The 16,100-nt window shown below is 39.3% G+C and overlaps 1 protein-coding gene across 13 annotated transcripts in view; it reads left to right on the top strand.

Annotated features, from left to right (window-relative positions):
- The window catches only part of ARPP21 (cAMP regulated phosphoprotein 21), a 1,402,215-nt gene that overhangs the window by 1,263,218 nt on the left and 122,897 nt on the right, over nucleotides 1–16,100 (top strand). For all 13 annotated transcript variants that reach the window (XM_044065000.1, XM_044064996.1, XM_044064997.1 and 10 more), the window contains one exon: nucleotides 8,408–8,559. In XM_044065000.1, the coding sequence (XP_043920935.1) occupies nucleotides 8,408–8,559 (152 nt within the window). The remainder of the gene's footprint in view (nucleotides 1–8,407; nucleotides 8,560–16,100) is intronic.

Here is a 16,100-nt window from a genome sequence, read left to right as displayed (position 1 = left end):
TTGTAAACTTTCATGATATTGGACTTTCGACATTGTGGTCTCTGTATTTTGGTCTTTGGCATTATGGATTTTCAATATTTAAAATCAGATCCATGGATACAACTATATATGTATTCATGTGTATACATGTGTACTTAATTTTTTCAACTGTACTTTTAGTCAACATTTATTTAGTTAACAAAATTTAGTCGACTACACAGATGGTCGACGGGTGTGTGAGACCACACAATTCTGTGCATCAGTAAATATGTCCTTTCCCCAACACTGTGCGATCTCAGAGGTAGTATATATAACTACCGGGTCCCTGTTATATTGACGAAAAGGCTAAAGATCAAACGGCCTAGTGATCGAAAATGCCATTCTTCTAAATAAGTATTGTACCCCCTGCTAATTATATATACCAACTCCGAGATCACACTACAGTGAGGAAAGGGCAAATTTTATAATCTTCACTGCACCTTGATCTCACAATACCGATTCTGAAGAACAGCATTTTCAATTTCTAAGCCATTCGATCTTTAGCCTTTTTGTCAATCTAATAGGAACCCTAATTAGCAGGCTCCCCCCAAAAAACTGTTTTAATGTTGTTTTTAGTTTTAATTTTGCATGTGCTGAGGCCGTTGCTTGGCATAGTAGTGTGTCACTGTTTGCAAAGCTGACATTTTCTGGTGGTCATTGTGAATGTTAGCATTTGGGTGTAATGATTAAATTCAGTACACACACACACACACATATATATATATATATATATATATAATGAATTTTCAGAAAATGCATACAAATACAAAACCCATTGTGGTAGTAATGTTCTAGGTTTATAAGAGCAATATTTAGAATCTGTCCCTGATTTTGAATCTTCCCCATTACTTTTTTAGCTTTGCCCAGAATTCTTGCACTAAGAGTTTAAGAGGAATGCATCAGGCGAGTTGCGCTCTTTCACTGTGTACTGGTGTGCAACACACTTCTAGTTGGCTGCTGATGCCAAAGGCCAAAAGCTGAAGCAATGCTGCAAGACTACATTAAGGAGTAAAGATATGGTTTGGGGGTGCTATACACACTGAGGGGAATATCTTTACTTGAACATGCTGTAGCACAGGATTTAGTTTATAAAATGATGGTACCAGTCTTATTTTGAATACTTTGATAGCCACATGAATGCTTTTAGTGTTTTGACTTTTCTGGCAGAATGGAGTGCCTCCATTATTAATTATTGGTCTTGAAATACAGCAAATCATAGTGCTGTTCTGTAGTCACACATTGTCAGTTCTGTTTCATCACTTAATAATTTTAATGTTTATTTTTTTTAATTTATTTATGTTTGCTTACTAGGGTTGTGCACTAATCCCAGTAAGCCAATTTCAGGCAGAGAATCAAGAATGCCTGGGGATTCAGAAAGAACTGCTGATAAGAGGTGTGAAAAAATGTTTACACTATGCAGGAATTTGCAATGTAGAGTGGTTAGACATGGCAAATTTGCATGTCTCTGAATCACCCTTGGCTAGCATAAGTACAAATGAGCATTTTCTTGTGGTAGTTAACACTAGTGGCAGATGCACCACATTGGCACAGGCACCACCTCTCAAATGCACACATCCAAACGCAGACACATACACACACACACAAACACTCTCTCTCTCACTCACTCTCTCTCACTGACATCTCTCTTACCTGTAACAAAATAAAAATGCCACAACAAGAGTGCCATCATGGAACCTCGTTTAATAAGTTAAAAACACAAGACTAAGAGCTTTCGCCCTTTAATACATACAGGGCATGCATCATCAGAGTGAATCGTTTAAGGAAAACCACTGCTTATGTAGACAATGGTCACGTGATTACAAATAATTTAAAGAAAAATGTACCTAAAAATTATTATTAACCTATCTAATGTTAAAATTGTATCATATAACAACTCCAGGGCTTAATGATTGTTGCCATGTGGTCAGTGTATTGAAGCTTAGAGCTTAAAATATATATAAAACATGGTTAAATCCTTATGATGGTACATTGGTTTTTGTTATGTCATGCTGCCTGAGTTTAGCAATTTACAGTTAAAGATTAATTTTGTAACAAGGTTTTATCATTTATACGTTTTTACTAGGTAGGGTGCATGGTTTATTAATTTACAAGTTATATTGTTACTTTGTTTTTTTTAATTTATAAGGGATGTACAGAATTATCCTTGGTGTCTAGTGTGTCCCCCCCCACACACACCACATCTTCATGGGGTTCAGGCACCTAGGCAGCAAGACATTTCCTTTGGTACATTTGTAACAGTATAACTTATACATTTATGAAGTTGTGGACATGGTGCCACCTTCTTCTGTTTGCCCACAGGGAACTCGCAAAAAGTCATATTTCTCTGCAGCTGAATGTCATTTCAGCCATGTGTCTCCAACCAAATGTACCACATGGAAATGTCTCACTGCCTAGGTGCCTAAACCCTACAAAGGTGTTCAGGCACCTAGGCAGCAAGACATTTCCCAGTCTCCTCTGAAATTAAAATCAGATCTGTAATCCTGATAAACCCTGTCACGTTGAGGAGCTACTCCAAGGCAAGCTACCTTTTATTAAGCAGTAACCTGTCAAAATTGCAAGCCCCTCCAAACACAGATAACACAGCAGCCTATGTGGTATTATTCACAGAAGCTCTGTACAATCATGACAGTGACTGCACAGAGATGGCTGTACCTGTCAGAAGTAAGCCCAAAACTAACTCAAAACAAACCACACAAACAGAAAAAAAAAAGAAAAAAAAAGTAATTGCTAAAATTAGGAAGTGTAATGCCAAACTGATAAAAAAAATCTCTCTCATCAAACTGAATAGACAACTTAGAAGACTAATAATTAAAGTCCAAAAAAGCAAATTTGGAGGTAGAAATACATCCCAGGCCAAAGGCAACCATAAGGACTTCTTTATCTATGCCTGAAATCTCTAAGGCAGCACTCAGCAGTGTACTGAACTGCTGGTAAATGGACCCATTTTCACAGAACTGGGCAATATAACAAATTTTATGGACAACAAATTCAGCACCAACTTTTCCTGCCTCTCATGCCCAGTTGTTCCCATAAGGAAATACCATCTAACGGGTCTTAAAGGTGCTTTCTAAGGCCAAGAATACATCTTCAGTGGGCACTGATAATATCCCAGGATGCTTCCTAAATATGAGCTGTCAGGCCCACTGGAGTCATTATTGAACTGTAGCCTCCAAACAGGCTTCATACCATACGAATTGAGAACTAGACCCATTAATCATCAATGGATCCCAGGAACTAGAGATCCATAAGTCTGACTAGTCTCACATGCCAAACCAAGGAAAGAATTATTATGGAAATGATTAACAATGACATAGGAAACCTCCATACATTTGATCCAACCCTGTTTGTTTTTATCAAGGGCAGGTCAAACCCACTCATGCTGGTTGACTTCTTTGAGAAGATCAGCAAAGCAATGGACGAGGACAAAAAGGTGCATGCTGCATACCCTGTCTGGCCAAAGTATTTGACACAAAATACAGTAGTTAGACATTGTAAACAAACTCATAGAATTGGGCATAAATCCCTGTGTAACCCACTGGATAGCCAGTTGGCTCACAGATAGGAGCCAACAAGTTAAGACTGGGGAGTCTACCTCCACAAAGAGGCCAGTCAGTATCAGAGTCACTTAGGGCTCGGTGCTGAGATCGCTTCTTTTTTTTGCATCTACTTCTGTAAAGTCAAACCTGACATTGAGGGCTTCTAACTGACCAAGTTTGCAGGCAACTGCAAACTACGTTCAGTCATAGAATCCTCCAGTGACACAAATACCTTCCAAGAAGGCCTGACATAGATTAATAACTAGTGCCAGAGCTACAGTTTAAAACTCCGTGCAAGAAATACATAATAGTTTTCATGGGGAGATAGATACCCCTGGAAACTAGCATACTGGTAATGCACACCTAAGACTAGACCCAGATGGCAGGGATATGGGCATATGTAGTCAGTAACTGGCCATTGACCATCATGTATCTACAGTAGTAAAGAACTCATTCTATATTGCACAACTTAAAAGCAAGGGTATAGCATCTAGGTCCAATAATGTCATTATTAAGCTGTACCCAGCCCTCATCAGACCTATCACTGAAAACAATGCCCTCATTGGTATGTACCTGCCAGGTATATGCCACAACTGGATTGCCTACAGAGGATCCTCACAAAAAGAATACATGGCCTAAACTACATTTCCTCGGCAGACTGCCTCAAAGCCCTTTACTTGGTCTCCTACAGACTGCTAAGTGGTGATATATGCCTAGCCTGCAAAGCATTCCCTGATTCTGCTCTGATGGACCTGTTACACATCTACAAAACAAATAGCATCAGAATTACCTGATCTAGAGACCTAAATTTCATCTGTAACATAAAAATGAAATTAATAGAGAGACAGATACAGTATGTGTCTCTGAGAATACCCTTTCTCTGAAACCTGCTTCCTATCCATGTGAAACAGAGTTCTTCCCTAACCTAACTGAAGCAAAACTTGGGCCAGAATCAGAAATGCACCCCTGATTTCAAACCTACCCATGCCCAAACCCACATTTACTCCTTAAATGAACCCTAGGTTATCAGAACATATCAGAAACATTTGGAAGCATGACTAGGCTTAAAATGGCCACCTGGTGTCATTAGCCTAGTAATTACCTATGAACCTGTCAACATAGTAATACACTCAGTATACTCCAGCTAAATATCCCTCAACTTCTGAAAGAGTGTTTTCTTTTCCAACTAATTTGATTAGATGTTGTATAAGATATTAACAAAATACTTTGTAAAGATACGTTATAATGTTCATTTTGTGGAAAAACATTTCAGCATGCATTTGTCCTCTCCAAGAGCACCTCCACAGTCAAATGTAGTGCACAACTGCATGAGTGCATTATGTGGAGTGCATTTACTATGTTGACCTGTTATTACCATCATTCATAAACATAGACTGCAGTAATAACCAGTTGCACACAAAGGAATACAGATATATCTGTCCACAGGTGTGCATGGTACAAGCGGAATATATATATGGAAGTAACTGTGACCAGTAACGTTGTCCAAGAGCAGCACTTCGTCACCCAGGCTCTGGGACTGCCTCAGTGCACTAGAGGCCAACCGGAAGTGTGTTTCGGATCAGTCCTTACTACATGTGCTGACTCATGGACTCTGTATATATTTCCAATGTATTACGCATACTGGGCCAAGAACTGGCAAGCTGTGTGGCACTACATAGCAGGGAACAGCTGCTGCATGAAGTATAATGTGTCTGACATACCATTCTCTGTAGCTGCTCCCTGCTGTGCTCCTCTTTCGTGCCACACAGCTAGTTATAAAACTCTTTATTCCTCAGTGAAGCAGTTAATTAGGGGCATTACCGTAATAAGGTAATGACAGATCTGGTGTTGTCCGAGCTCAGCTGCATACTGCGTAACTGCCCTGATTTGTGTTGAGCTCTTTCATTTTACATCACAGTGTAGAAGATGCTCCACTGCTGCACGTTGAGGGATGATCATTTTGCTTTCTGCAGTCTCATTCGCTCAGGCACCATATAAGAAGAAAATGGCTTCCTTGACCTAGTTATCAGCGACATAGTCCAGTCACAGTTGTCCTTGATGTTCTGCTATTGGACTTTGGAAGTGAGTACTGTGATGACTACATTACGTTTAGCAAACAAAGTTGTAAAAGGAGTGTGGTACTAACACTCCACCATTACATGTTTCAGTGAACGCCTTGGGGTGAAGGACCATGATGTGATTGTATTTTAAGAAACCTGTAATGTGCCAGGGCAGACAGAAGTAATTTTTTAAAGACATGGGAAAATATTAAGAAATTGTAGTGTTTATAAATGTGAGTGAAAATTTGTGATATCAAGCAAAAGACAGGTGAAGGGTAATTTTGTTTTGTTATAAATCCTTGTATTCAGGAAATAGCTCTGAAATGTATTCTGTCCACTGCAGTAGTTTAAAAGCATTGTAGACAAACTAAGCAAAGTAATATAAAATACTGATACACAAGGCTTATGAGGCTCAGCTATTATTAAAAGTACTGCTTAAAAACTGAGGCAAATAAGTGTTTCACAAGGTATTTACTAGTGCCGTTCTACAGAGTGAATGTGCAAAATGATATAAATTTGAGCAGTGATGTTTATACAAGTGAAACAGTTCACAGTACTTTTATTTTTATTTTTATTTTTTCTATAGAGCAAATAATGTGACAATGTGACTTTTGAATCCAGAAAATATACTGTTCTTGCGTCCTGCTGTTGTAATCCTAGGCACAAAAGTGTATTAGTGGGTCCCCTTCTGAGTATAGATAAGGATGTTCATGTTATATGGTGTATGTCTCACTATTTTACTTCTTTTGATAACTTGTATACATGTGTGATGACAGATACGATCTATCTCCTTTATAAATGCTGGTGTTATTTAGGTATATTTTCAGTATCAAGCTTATCAATTCACTTTGTATTAAATGCATTTGCTGATTATGCTTCAGAAATCTATTGAATTTTTGAAAATGCTGAAAATATCACCTAGTGTGCACAGAACAACAGACCAGCTACCCATTTATTTTCAATAATGTGGCAAAAAATGATTGCAAAAGGGAATAGTATAAAGTTTAACCTTCAGATATTGTTACCTTCCTGGGGTGTGAAATTCTGTGACACTCCATCCTTTGAGAATGCAAAGTTACAAGTGCCCCAATTGTCAATTTATTCACCAAATCCTTTATCATGCATAGAGTACTATATTCCTTATGAATTACAAAGGGTTTTGCTATGCCACTTTACGGGTACCAGCCTTACTCAGTGAGTAAAGAGTTTATGAATACTACCCATTGTTATTAACAGTTACTCATCTTTAACCTAGATTTTAACTGTGACATTCTTAAGCATGTTTCCTAGATACAAGGAAGTTTGTTGATACAATCTGTGAAATGAGGTACAGTCTAATTTGCCTTTATGTAATCTGTTTGAGTGGGATTTGTCATTATGCTTTTAATCCATCATCACAAATCAGAACCTGTCATTTACTGCTTCTTCCACTCCAGTTCTGCAACTCCATACCACATACTTGTTAAAGTTTTGTATAGACTAGGAGTGACTGCTTGGAGGGCAAATCTTTCAGCAACTAGAACTACACACTAAATGAATATATAAATAGATAGTTCTAGGTCTTCCTCTGACCACATCACATGGTGCCCAGAATCAGCAGACATTGTTTTAATTCAAGTTTAGCCAAAAAATAAAAGCTAGTGAATTAAATACACACTTCATAAAATCCAATGTCAAGCAGGCATTTTTTCACATCTACATTTGACAGTTAAACTGCACCATACATTTGAAGATCATCACAGGGAGATCTTTGAAACATACGTTATTAAAGACTATGGGAAAATGTTTCATGTTCCTTGTTATTTGTATTAACCTGTTTAATTTATCAGGGATCTGAAAGCCAGTAATTATAGTCAGTTGCAAAGTATGCAAGATGAGTACAATACATCTTGTATAATTCAAAGACCTTTATGATTCATTAAATCCCTCCTTCAGGCAGAGCCAGATCATGGTCAAATGGGGCCCTAGGCAGTGTAATGGATGCCCTCCACCCCACCAGCAGTCATTCAAGTGTCCCAGTACTTGGTTATTTCTCCCCAGTTTCAATAAACTATGCTGAGATCTGTCAGTCTTCAAATTGTATAGCAATGAATGAGAACAGCATGGTTAGTTCAGATTTCTCTCTCTCTCACACACACACACACACACACACACACACACACACACACACACACACACACACTTCAAATTCCATGGTAATGAATGGGAATGACATGGCTAGTTCAAATGTGTCTTTCTCTCACACACATACACACACACACACACACACACACACACACACACACACACACACACACACACACACACACACCTAGTTCAAATTGTGTGGCAGTAGCATGGTTAGTAAATATTCATCAGAAGCAACTGAGGAATTACTGTATTAAAGAGAGCTGCATGGATGCAGAGTGAGTGCATTTCTTCTTAAAGAAAAAATGTTTATTTTTTTTTCTTTTTGTAATTAATTAAAAAGTAGATGTGGCTGCCCCCAGCCACAGGACCTTTGACAACTGCCTAGGTCACCTAGTGCTGGATCTGGTTTTACCCCCAGCCTAGAACTGCCACTGCATGCTTTTAAGCAGTGATGTGGCAGTCTGTGTGAGAGTCTGTTACCCTGCACAGTTAGAGGGCATTACAAATCTCAGAGAATTGCTTTAACTATGAAAACTATTTGCCACGCTTTCATTTTATTTTGTTTGATTTTCATAGAGTAATATTGTTTCTTGCCAAGCAAAATATGAAGTAATTTCCTCTGAAACCATTTTGTCTTTTCAGGATATCAGACAGTGGTATCTAACCAGCAACCAGGATTCCAGAGTTTAATTGGGATGCAGCAAGCCACGCAGAATCAGGGTCTGATGAGCAGTCAGCAAGGAAATCAGGTGCAAGGCATGATGATTCAGTACCCAGCCATGTCTTCTTATCAAGTAAGATGTCCACTAGGCCGAAAACAAAAAAGGTGCACTGTTGTTGTGTCAGTAAAAAACATAGACATGAATAACCAAGGGGAGAAAAATAATTCAGAATAATCTGCAGTGTGTTATCTGCAGAAAATGGCATACACCTGGAAAGAAAAACATTACTAACAATCTGTTCAGAATAAAGAATGGCATTACACAGGTTATATACTGATTGGAATAGTAGTTCTTGCATTTATTTATTTTATTTATTTAACATTTGTTTGCCAGGATAGTCCGACTGGACAAGTGTCTGTTTTCAGTGGAGTCCCGAGGAGAAAAACTCCATAAGTTTACAGAGAGAAGAAAAATTTACAAAAGAGACATTACAAAGTAGTAGCATATAGATTGTAGACTTTACAGCCGTTAGTATACAATAAGAGGATTTTCCCCCTTTTGGTTGAAAATACAAGTGTACAAAATATACAATGAGAGTAGATAAGAACCTGGTAGAGCATTGGAAGATATTTCACAACTGAATAAGAATATATAAATGTTTAAGTTTCCATATATGCAGTCAAGCAAATATACATGATATATATATATATATATATATATATATATATATATATATATATATACACACACACACACACACATGTACATACATTCATATATAGGTTATTGCTCACACATGGATAGCTATAGTTAGAGCATGTTGTTTGTGTTGTCCGGACATGGGGTGTAGAAATAGTGAATGGATGAGGCTTCATGGGGTCAATTACAGTTGCATAAATAATTCTGTCTAAGCTACAGTTTGTGCTGTATTGTGAGGCACATTAATTGCTTGTCAAAGTTCTGGACTGCCAGCCAAGAAAAGCACAAAGGCACAAATGGATCAATTTTCCTCATAATTTCTAAATGATGACCAGGTACCTCATAATTTCTAAATGATGAGCAGGTACCTCATTTTATGCTACATCAGTAAATTCCTTTTGTTTTTGTTTTCAGTGAACTATATCTCCTGTCCAAAGCTGATTCTTTTCCTCACTTAAAAAATCACAATGCCTAAATTTCTAACTCAGATGCTAGGCAGGTTGTATATACATTCAGAGTAAAACTTCAGTGAATACATGGAGACTGGAGCTGCTATTCAAGACATCGGGTCAGCTGTTTAATGGCACATCCAGTCAATAAATGTGAGCTCATTCTGGGAATCCCTGAACGGCAAGTATGCAATACTTTTCCCAGTTTGTATGTTTTCCAGGTGAAAGAACACACAGGTGTGTGCAGAAGTAATTAGTAGATACTACATATTTCAAATTACTTTTTGGCAGAGTGGCACAGCAGATAACATTGTCACCTCACAGGAAGAGGTTCTCCACTTTCATTCTCAGTGGGGTCCCTTCTGTGTAGAGTCTGCATGTCCTCCCTGTGTTTGCATGGGTTTCCTCCCACATTCCAAAGATATGCAATAGGTGGATTGGACACTATATTGGCCATACCTGTGTGTGTGTGTGTGTGTGTGTGTGTGTGTGTGTGTGTGTGTGTGTGTGTGTGTGTGTGTGTGTGTGTGTGTGTGTGTGTGTGTGAGTTTGTAGTGTGCAACAACAGCTGCTGCAGGGCTAGCCATCTAGTGATGAGAACCTTGACTCTAGATGATTGTCACTGTTGAAGTGACACTGACCCCATGTGCAGAAATGGAAAAAGGGGTTATGGGTGAGTGGATACATATCCTTTGCTCTGTATCATGTCAACAATGCAAGTAAGTGACTCCTCCTTTAAAAAACTTACCCAGTTGCCATTTGTACAGTCTCTGACCAGCAACTGCTGTCTAGGAGTTTGTTTGTGTTTCGGTTTTTCCCGGTTAGGGGTCGCCAAAGCGGAACTCCGGTCTACTAATGATTGGTAGTGGATTTTTATGTACCGGATTACCAGCCCTGATGCACAACCTTCAATGAAGGCACGCCCCATTCACGTATGCCTCCACACAGAAGACGCTCTAGCTGAGAATCGAACGGGACAATGTCTTGCTATGAGGCGACAATGCTACCGCAGCAGCACCACTGTCTAGGAGTAATGCTTCTAAATGACCTCTCATTTACATGTTGAAATTGCATGGCATAAACACTTGTTGGCACATCTGTATACTCACTCTGAAATACAGGTTTCTCTTTAGGAATGCCATTGCTGTGACTTGGGTGGTTTTATTCTTAGTCTGGCTTTCATAGCCTTTTTAAAAATGATTTTAGCAGTTTTTAGCCTGTTTTGGATCATGAAACTAGGATGTAAAATATTTAATTCCATTTTCAGTTACAGGTATTGTATCTCCTCTGATACAAACTATAATGACATTGTCAGTTACAATTTTTACCAGTAATAGATTCTTTGCAAGCATTGTAATAAACAGTGAAACTGTTAATTTCATATAGATTACCTCACATCACTATGATTGGGAACTCACTGCAGTTATAATCAATGAAACCATAAAATGACCTAAAATTTCAAAGAGTCATTATCGGCACAGTTGAGCACCCCTGCACCCTCCCACACCCCCTGCTAGGTCTTAAGTCATTCTTTCAGTATGAGTACAATCCCTGATATGTAAGGCAAGGGATTGCATTTTATTATTCACATGCATCCCTGGAGTAGATTCAGCAATCTGGAGCAAGACTTTGTTGTAAACATTTTCTGAGACCATGTAACAAAGCTCTTTGGCATTGAAATAGCTGCTGTGCTTTAACTATATACGTATATATGTGTATATATATATATATATATATATATATATATATATATATATATATATATATATATATACATGTATATATATGTGTATATGTGTATGTATATATATATATATATATATATATATATATATATATATGGGTCTACTTTGTTTAGTTGAATCTCATTTCACTGAATTTCATTTCACCTCGACCACATCGCTGAAAACACAAATTACTGAAAACTCATTTCACTGAATCTCATTTCACTGAACTGCAGTTAGTATATATGGCACTGTGTAGAGTACTGTAAGGCAAGTAAAAGGTATATGCACTTTTCCCCACTGTAATGTGATCCTGGAGTTAGTATATATAGTTAGGGGGGTGTATAAAATAGCTTGCATCTTCAGTAACCTTTGTGAACCTTGTATATCCCCTGGTTGTTCAGGGTTTTCTTCTGATGATAGTGACAGACTGTCAGCACTTCCCTGTTACTTTGTTCCCCTATGTTAAGTGTCATGGGAATGCCCCCTCTGAATAGAAGGTCTGGTGTTGTAGTCAGTATTCAGTCATCATGGATTTGGGCTGTAAATAACTAGTAGTGTCTAGTGATCTCTAACCACTTTATTTATTATGTATACATTTTGACTCTTTACTCCCAGATCTATACTAAAGGCATTGGTATCTTTTTATATGAAATAATTTTATTGAAAAAGATTTATATACTACAAACATTTGCAATATTTTTTGTGTACACCCACAGTTATAGCAGATAAAGTAGACCTCACAAGTACTAACATTTAATTTCGTAGCCAAAAGAGATATCTACTACTTGAACACATATAGGGCAGCCCAGTGTGCTGCATTACAAGTTGAATTTTGATATAAGCAACATTAAACATTAGACAAGTGAAGCGTAATTTCACCCATTTTGTAACTCCCCTTCCTCCATGACTGCAAAATCCAGAGTTAAGCCCCCTATCAGTTGTTGAATTGGATGTCTTTGAAATGTCACTAATGGCCTAAACACAACCTTACATTCCCCACTGCTTTGTAGACTCCATACTCCTACCCTAAGTCAGTTACATGTGCAGAAAACTATAGTATGTCCTCTGCCTGAATATCCTGTTCTTAAGGGTCTTCCATGAAACTGTACAAAATAAATTGTTAATCTATCATTAGTTATTTTCTCCTAACCCTCCTCCTTATCTACATCTCACATCCAAGACCCTACCTTTCCATCAACATTTTCCCCATTTTTTCTTCATCACTGCTTTAATCACTTTCTTTATCCAAATACACATACCCTCCTCTAACGTACACCCTAATAATCCCCTATTTCCAGCTCTTACATCACTCTAGATTGACCCACTCTACCACTAACATTGGCTGAACACTTTCATTCACATTCCAGGCACTTGGGGCACTCATGGTTCTAAATAAGCACACCCACCACTTGTCCATAATTTTCCAACCATAGACCCATCCCAGGAGCTGACATGCCTTGTTCCATAACTATGACATCTTACACTGTCATCCTGGGCACATATAATGTGCTCCTGGTATCATACACCTCCAGCATTTATTCTCATCTTGCTCCCTTCCCTCTTTAACAGATCTACCAAATGTATATTAGCCTTTAATGGGATCACTAACCAGGGCACCTGTTCTCGACACCTTTAGTACCCTGCCATATCCTAGTCCGCAGTATATTAGCTGGCTATTTCAAATTATTCCTTATCTAGAGTTTCCTTAGCTTTTCTATAATTTCATATCTGCCCTACATTTCTTCTGAATGTGCTGGCTTTAAGACTGCTTTACATCTTGGCTGTTTGGCAACTACAAGTTTTTCATCTTCTCTAACTTGTGTTTGATGTCCAGTCCCCCACATTTCATCTAACTCCTCCTCGAGAAGATAAGTTGTCTGACATTTTCTTGAAAGACCATACGCCTCCTTTGAAATTTCTCATCTAATAAGCTATCCCAGAATCTTCACTGGTTGCTTGTTCAGTTATCCATCATCTGTTCCACTTCACCCCTCCCCAGTGAGCCTTGATCTATTGGATCAAGATCTATATAATGAAGTAGTCCCTAATCATTTCTTTTAGTCTTCACTAATGGACAGTATCATTGTATCCATGCCCCCAATTACTTCCTCTTCTCTCCTCTTAGACTTTCAGCAAACCCGTATTCTTATTTTCTAATCATATAAACATGTGGTCTATGCTGACAGCCAGTTCATTAAAGTAGGTGAGGCCTCCACACCTATCACTTTATAGGATCATAGGAGATTACTAGATTAATGGCTTTATGGCCCTTACAAGCCTAGCCAAGAGTTTATCCCCAAAATAGAAACCTCAGTCAGCACCTGTCAGTGAGGGATACTGGTGGAACTCCTGGGACAAAATAAGGTTTCCCATCCACTCATCAAGATTGCATTTAAAGAGGGTCAGCGAGGAACTATGTTTGACATGTATGGGAAGTCTATTCTAGAGATGGGTCAGCTTCTGGGAGACAAATCTGTCTTTCCAGCAGGTTTTGTTGATGTTGCATATTAGACTTAGGCCTTTTAAATGGGTGATAAGCGAGTAGTTAGACTTATGGATATGGAGCATCTCTAGTAGGCAGGGTCTGAAATTGCCTTATAGGCGAGACACAAATCACTTCTGTACAATCTGTACGATACCAAGTGGAGTGATAGTGATTTGAGCCTGTCCGCATAGGACAGATGTTGGAGGCCATGGTTTCTCTTTGTGAGGTATTTCTGTGGACTTTCCAGTTAGTGCATGTGTTTGGAGAGGTATATACCAAACTGGGAGTTATACTCAGTTATTTGCCTAATGAGGGAGGAGTACAGAGAGGTAATAACCTCCTTTTTTCTGGATGCAATTCCTTTACTTATGAGATGAACCAAGTAAAAGGCTTTTCTGGCCACTGCCGCTACATGATGGTCGAATGTGATATTGTTGTCAACCAGTGTACCCAGGTCTCTCACCACAGGGAGTGTGCTTAGGGGGCTGCTATTGATGTGTTAATCAGTAGGGGCCATGTTTTTACTGAATGGCATGATAATGCATTTTTTTGCTTTTAACTTAAGACCATGACTTTGGCACCAGTCATTTGTTGTTATGAGACCCTCTTGCAATATGTTTGCATCATTTGGGGAGTCAGTGACAGCACCCAACTTACAGTCATCCAAAAACGTGGTCATCCACATGCCTTTAGTCTTTGCCTGGACCTCTGAGAAGTAGATGCCAAACAGAGGGGGTCCCAGGATAGATCCCTGGGGATCAACACTAGTGACAGGTCTGCTGTCAGAGGTGGAGGTGCCTATTTTGACCTTGTAGGTCATCTCGGTGAACCAGTTGGTCACCCACCTGATGAGATAGGGATTTACGCCACGTTGTGTTAGATTTTTAATGATGCCCGAGTGGGGGATTGTGTCAAAGGCTTTGGCCAGGTCAAGGTAAGCTGTATGTACTGACTTTCCCTCATCCAGGGCCTTGGTGACAGTCTCAAAGAAGTCATCCGGGTTCAACAGGCGAGATCTGCCCTTGACGAATACGAACTGGGTGGGGTCAAATGCTTGAGGATTGCCTATGTCCTTGTTTATGAGATCCATAGTAATACACTCCATGGCTTTACTGCCTATGTTCTTGTTTATGAGATCCATAATAATATGCTCCATGACTTTACAGATCAGACTTGTCAAGCTAATCCGGCGGTAGTTTCCAGGGTCAGTAGTGGCACCACCTTTGCGCAAGGGAAAGACAATGGCAGTTCCCACTCTGCTGGAATGAAGCATGTACTTAGGCTGTGGTTGAATAGGGTTCTCAGTGGCAAAGCTAGTTCTTGCTGGTGCAGAATACAGCCTGGGGTACTATCAGGTCTCATGGAAGCTGTGTTCTTTGCCTTGGATAGGGCCTTTAACACTTGATCTGCAGCGATGTGAGGTGCTGGACAGGTATCGGAAATATCAAATGGGCCTTGGGGGGGGGGGTGGGAGGTGAAGTCTGTGCTGAACCTATTAGTAGGTTGGCTAGGGCAACAGGATCAGTGTAAGTGGTACCATTAGTACTAATTCAGAACAAACCTGGGCTTTGCCATGGAGGTTCCTGATGTAACTGAAGAAGGCTTTGTGTTTTCCCTTTGTTTTGGAGGCTAGTTTTAATTCATAATTGGCTGTGGAGTTTTCACTAGTGATCTAATTTGCTTGTTGAGGTAAGAAGGGAGTTTTTCTAGTTTGGAATTTGCTCCTTTTTACCCTTGAACAACAGTTTCTTCCTTTTGTTGTAAAGCCTGTTGATAGAGGTTGTCCACCAGACAGGTTTGTGTTTCCTTGAGGAGCAGGATTTAGTTCTGTTGGGTATGCATGCAGTGGTAGAGGTGCTTGTATACTACATTGGCATACTGTTCAGCATAGCTACTGATACCCTACCATAGGAGGTTGTAGTCAGCATTTGAAATGTTTTTTAGCCTGGTTACAGCTGGGGAGGGGTGAGATAGAAACGTCGAATGAGACAGAACAATGATCTGATCTCACCAGGAAAGAACTTTCTGTGAGAGTGGTGCCGTGGTCACCCATGTTGGTGAGAACGAAGCCCAGAATGTTATCTCCCCTTGTGGGGGATGAGACGAGCTGGTCTAGTGCATTAGAATTGATGAAGTCAAGTGATCGTTGGGTGAGTGCATTCCTGCAGGAATAGTTCATCCAGTCGGTGGTAGAGTAGTTGAAGTCACCAAGGATCAGGGTGTTAGGGGGTACCTTGATGGAGTCAAGTAGGTCCGGGTAGGAGGAGTGGGTGTCCTAAGTCATGGAGGGGGGTCTATAGCTGATTATAACTT

The sequence above is a fragment of the Protopterus annectens genome, chromosome 3.part0 (assembly GCF_019279795.1).
Source record: "Protopterus annectens isolate FY-2018-M chromosome 3.part0, PAN1.0, whole genome shotgun sequence".
Classification (NCBI taxonomy): domain Eukaryota; kingdom Metazoa; phylum Chordata; order Ceratodontiformes; family Protopteridae; genus Protopterus; species Protopterus annectens.
Note: the sequence above shows the minus strand (reverse complement) of the source record. Positions and strands in the feature narration are given on the sequence as shown.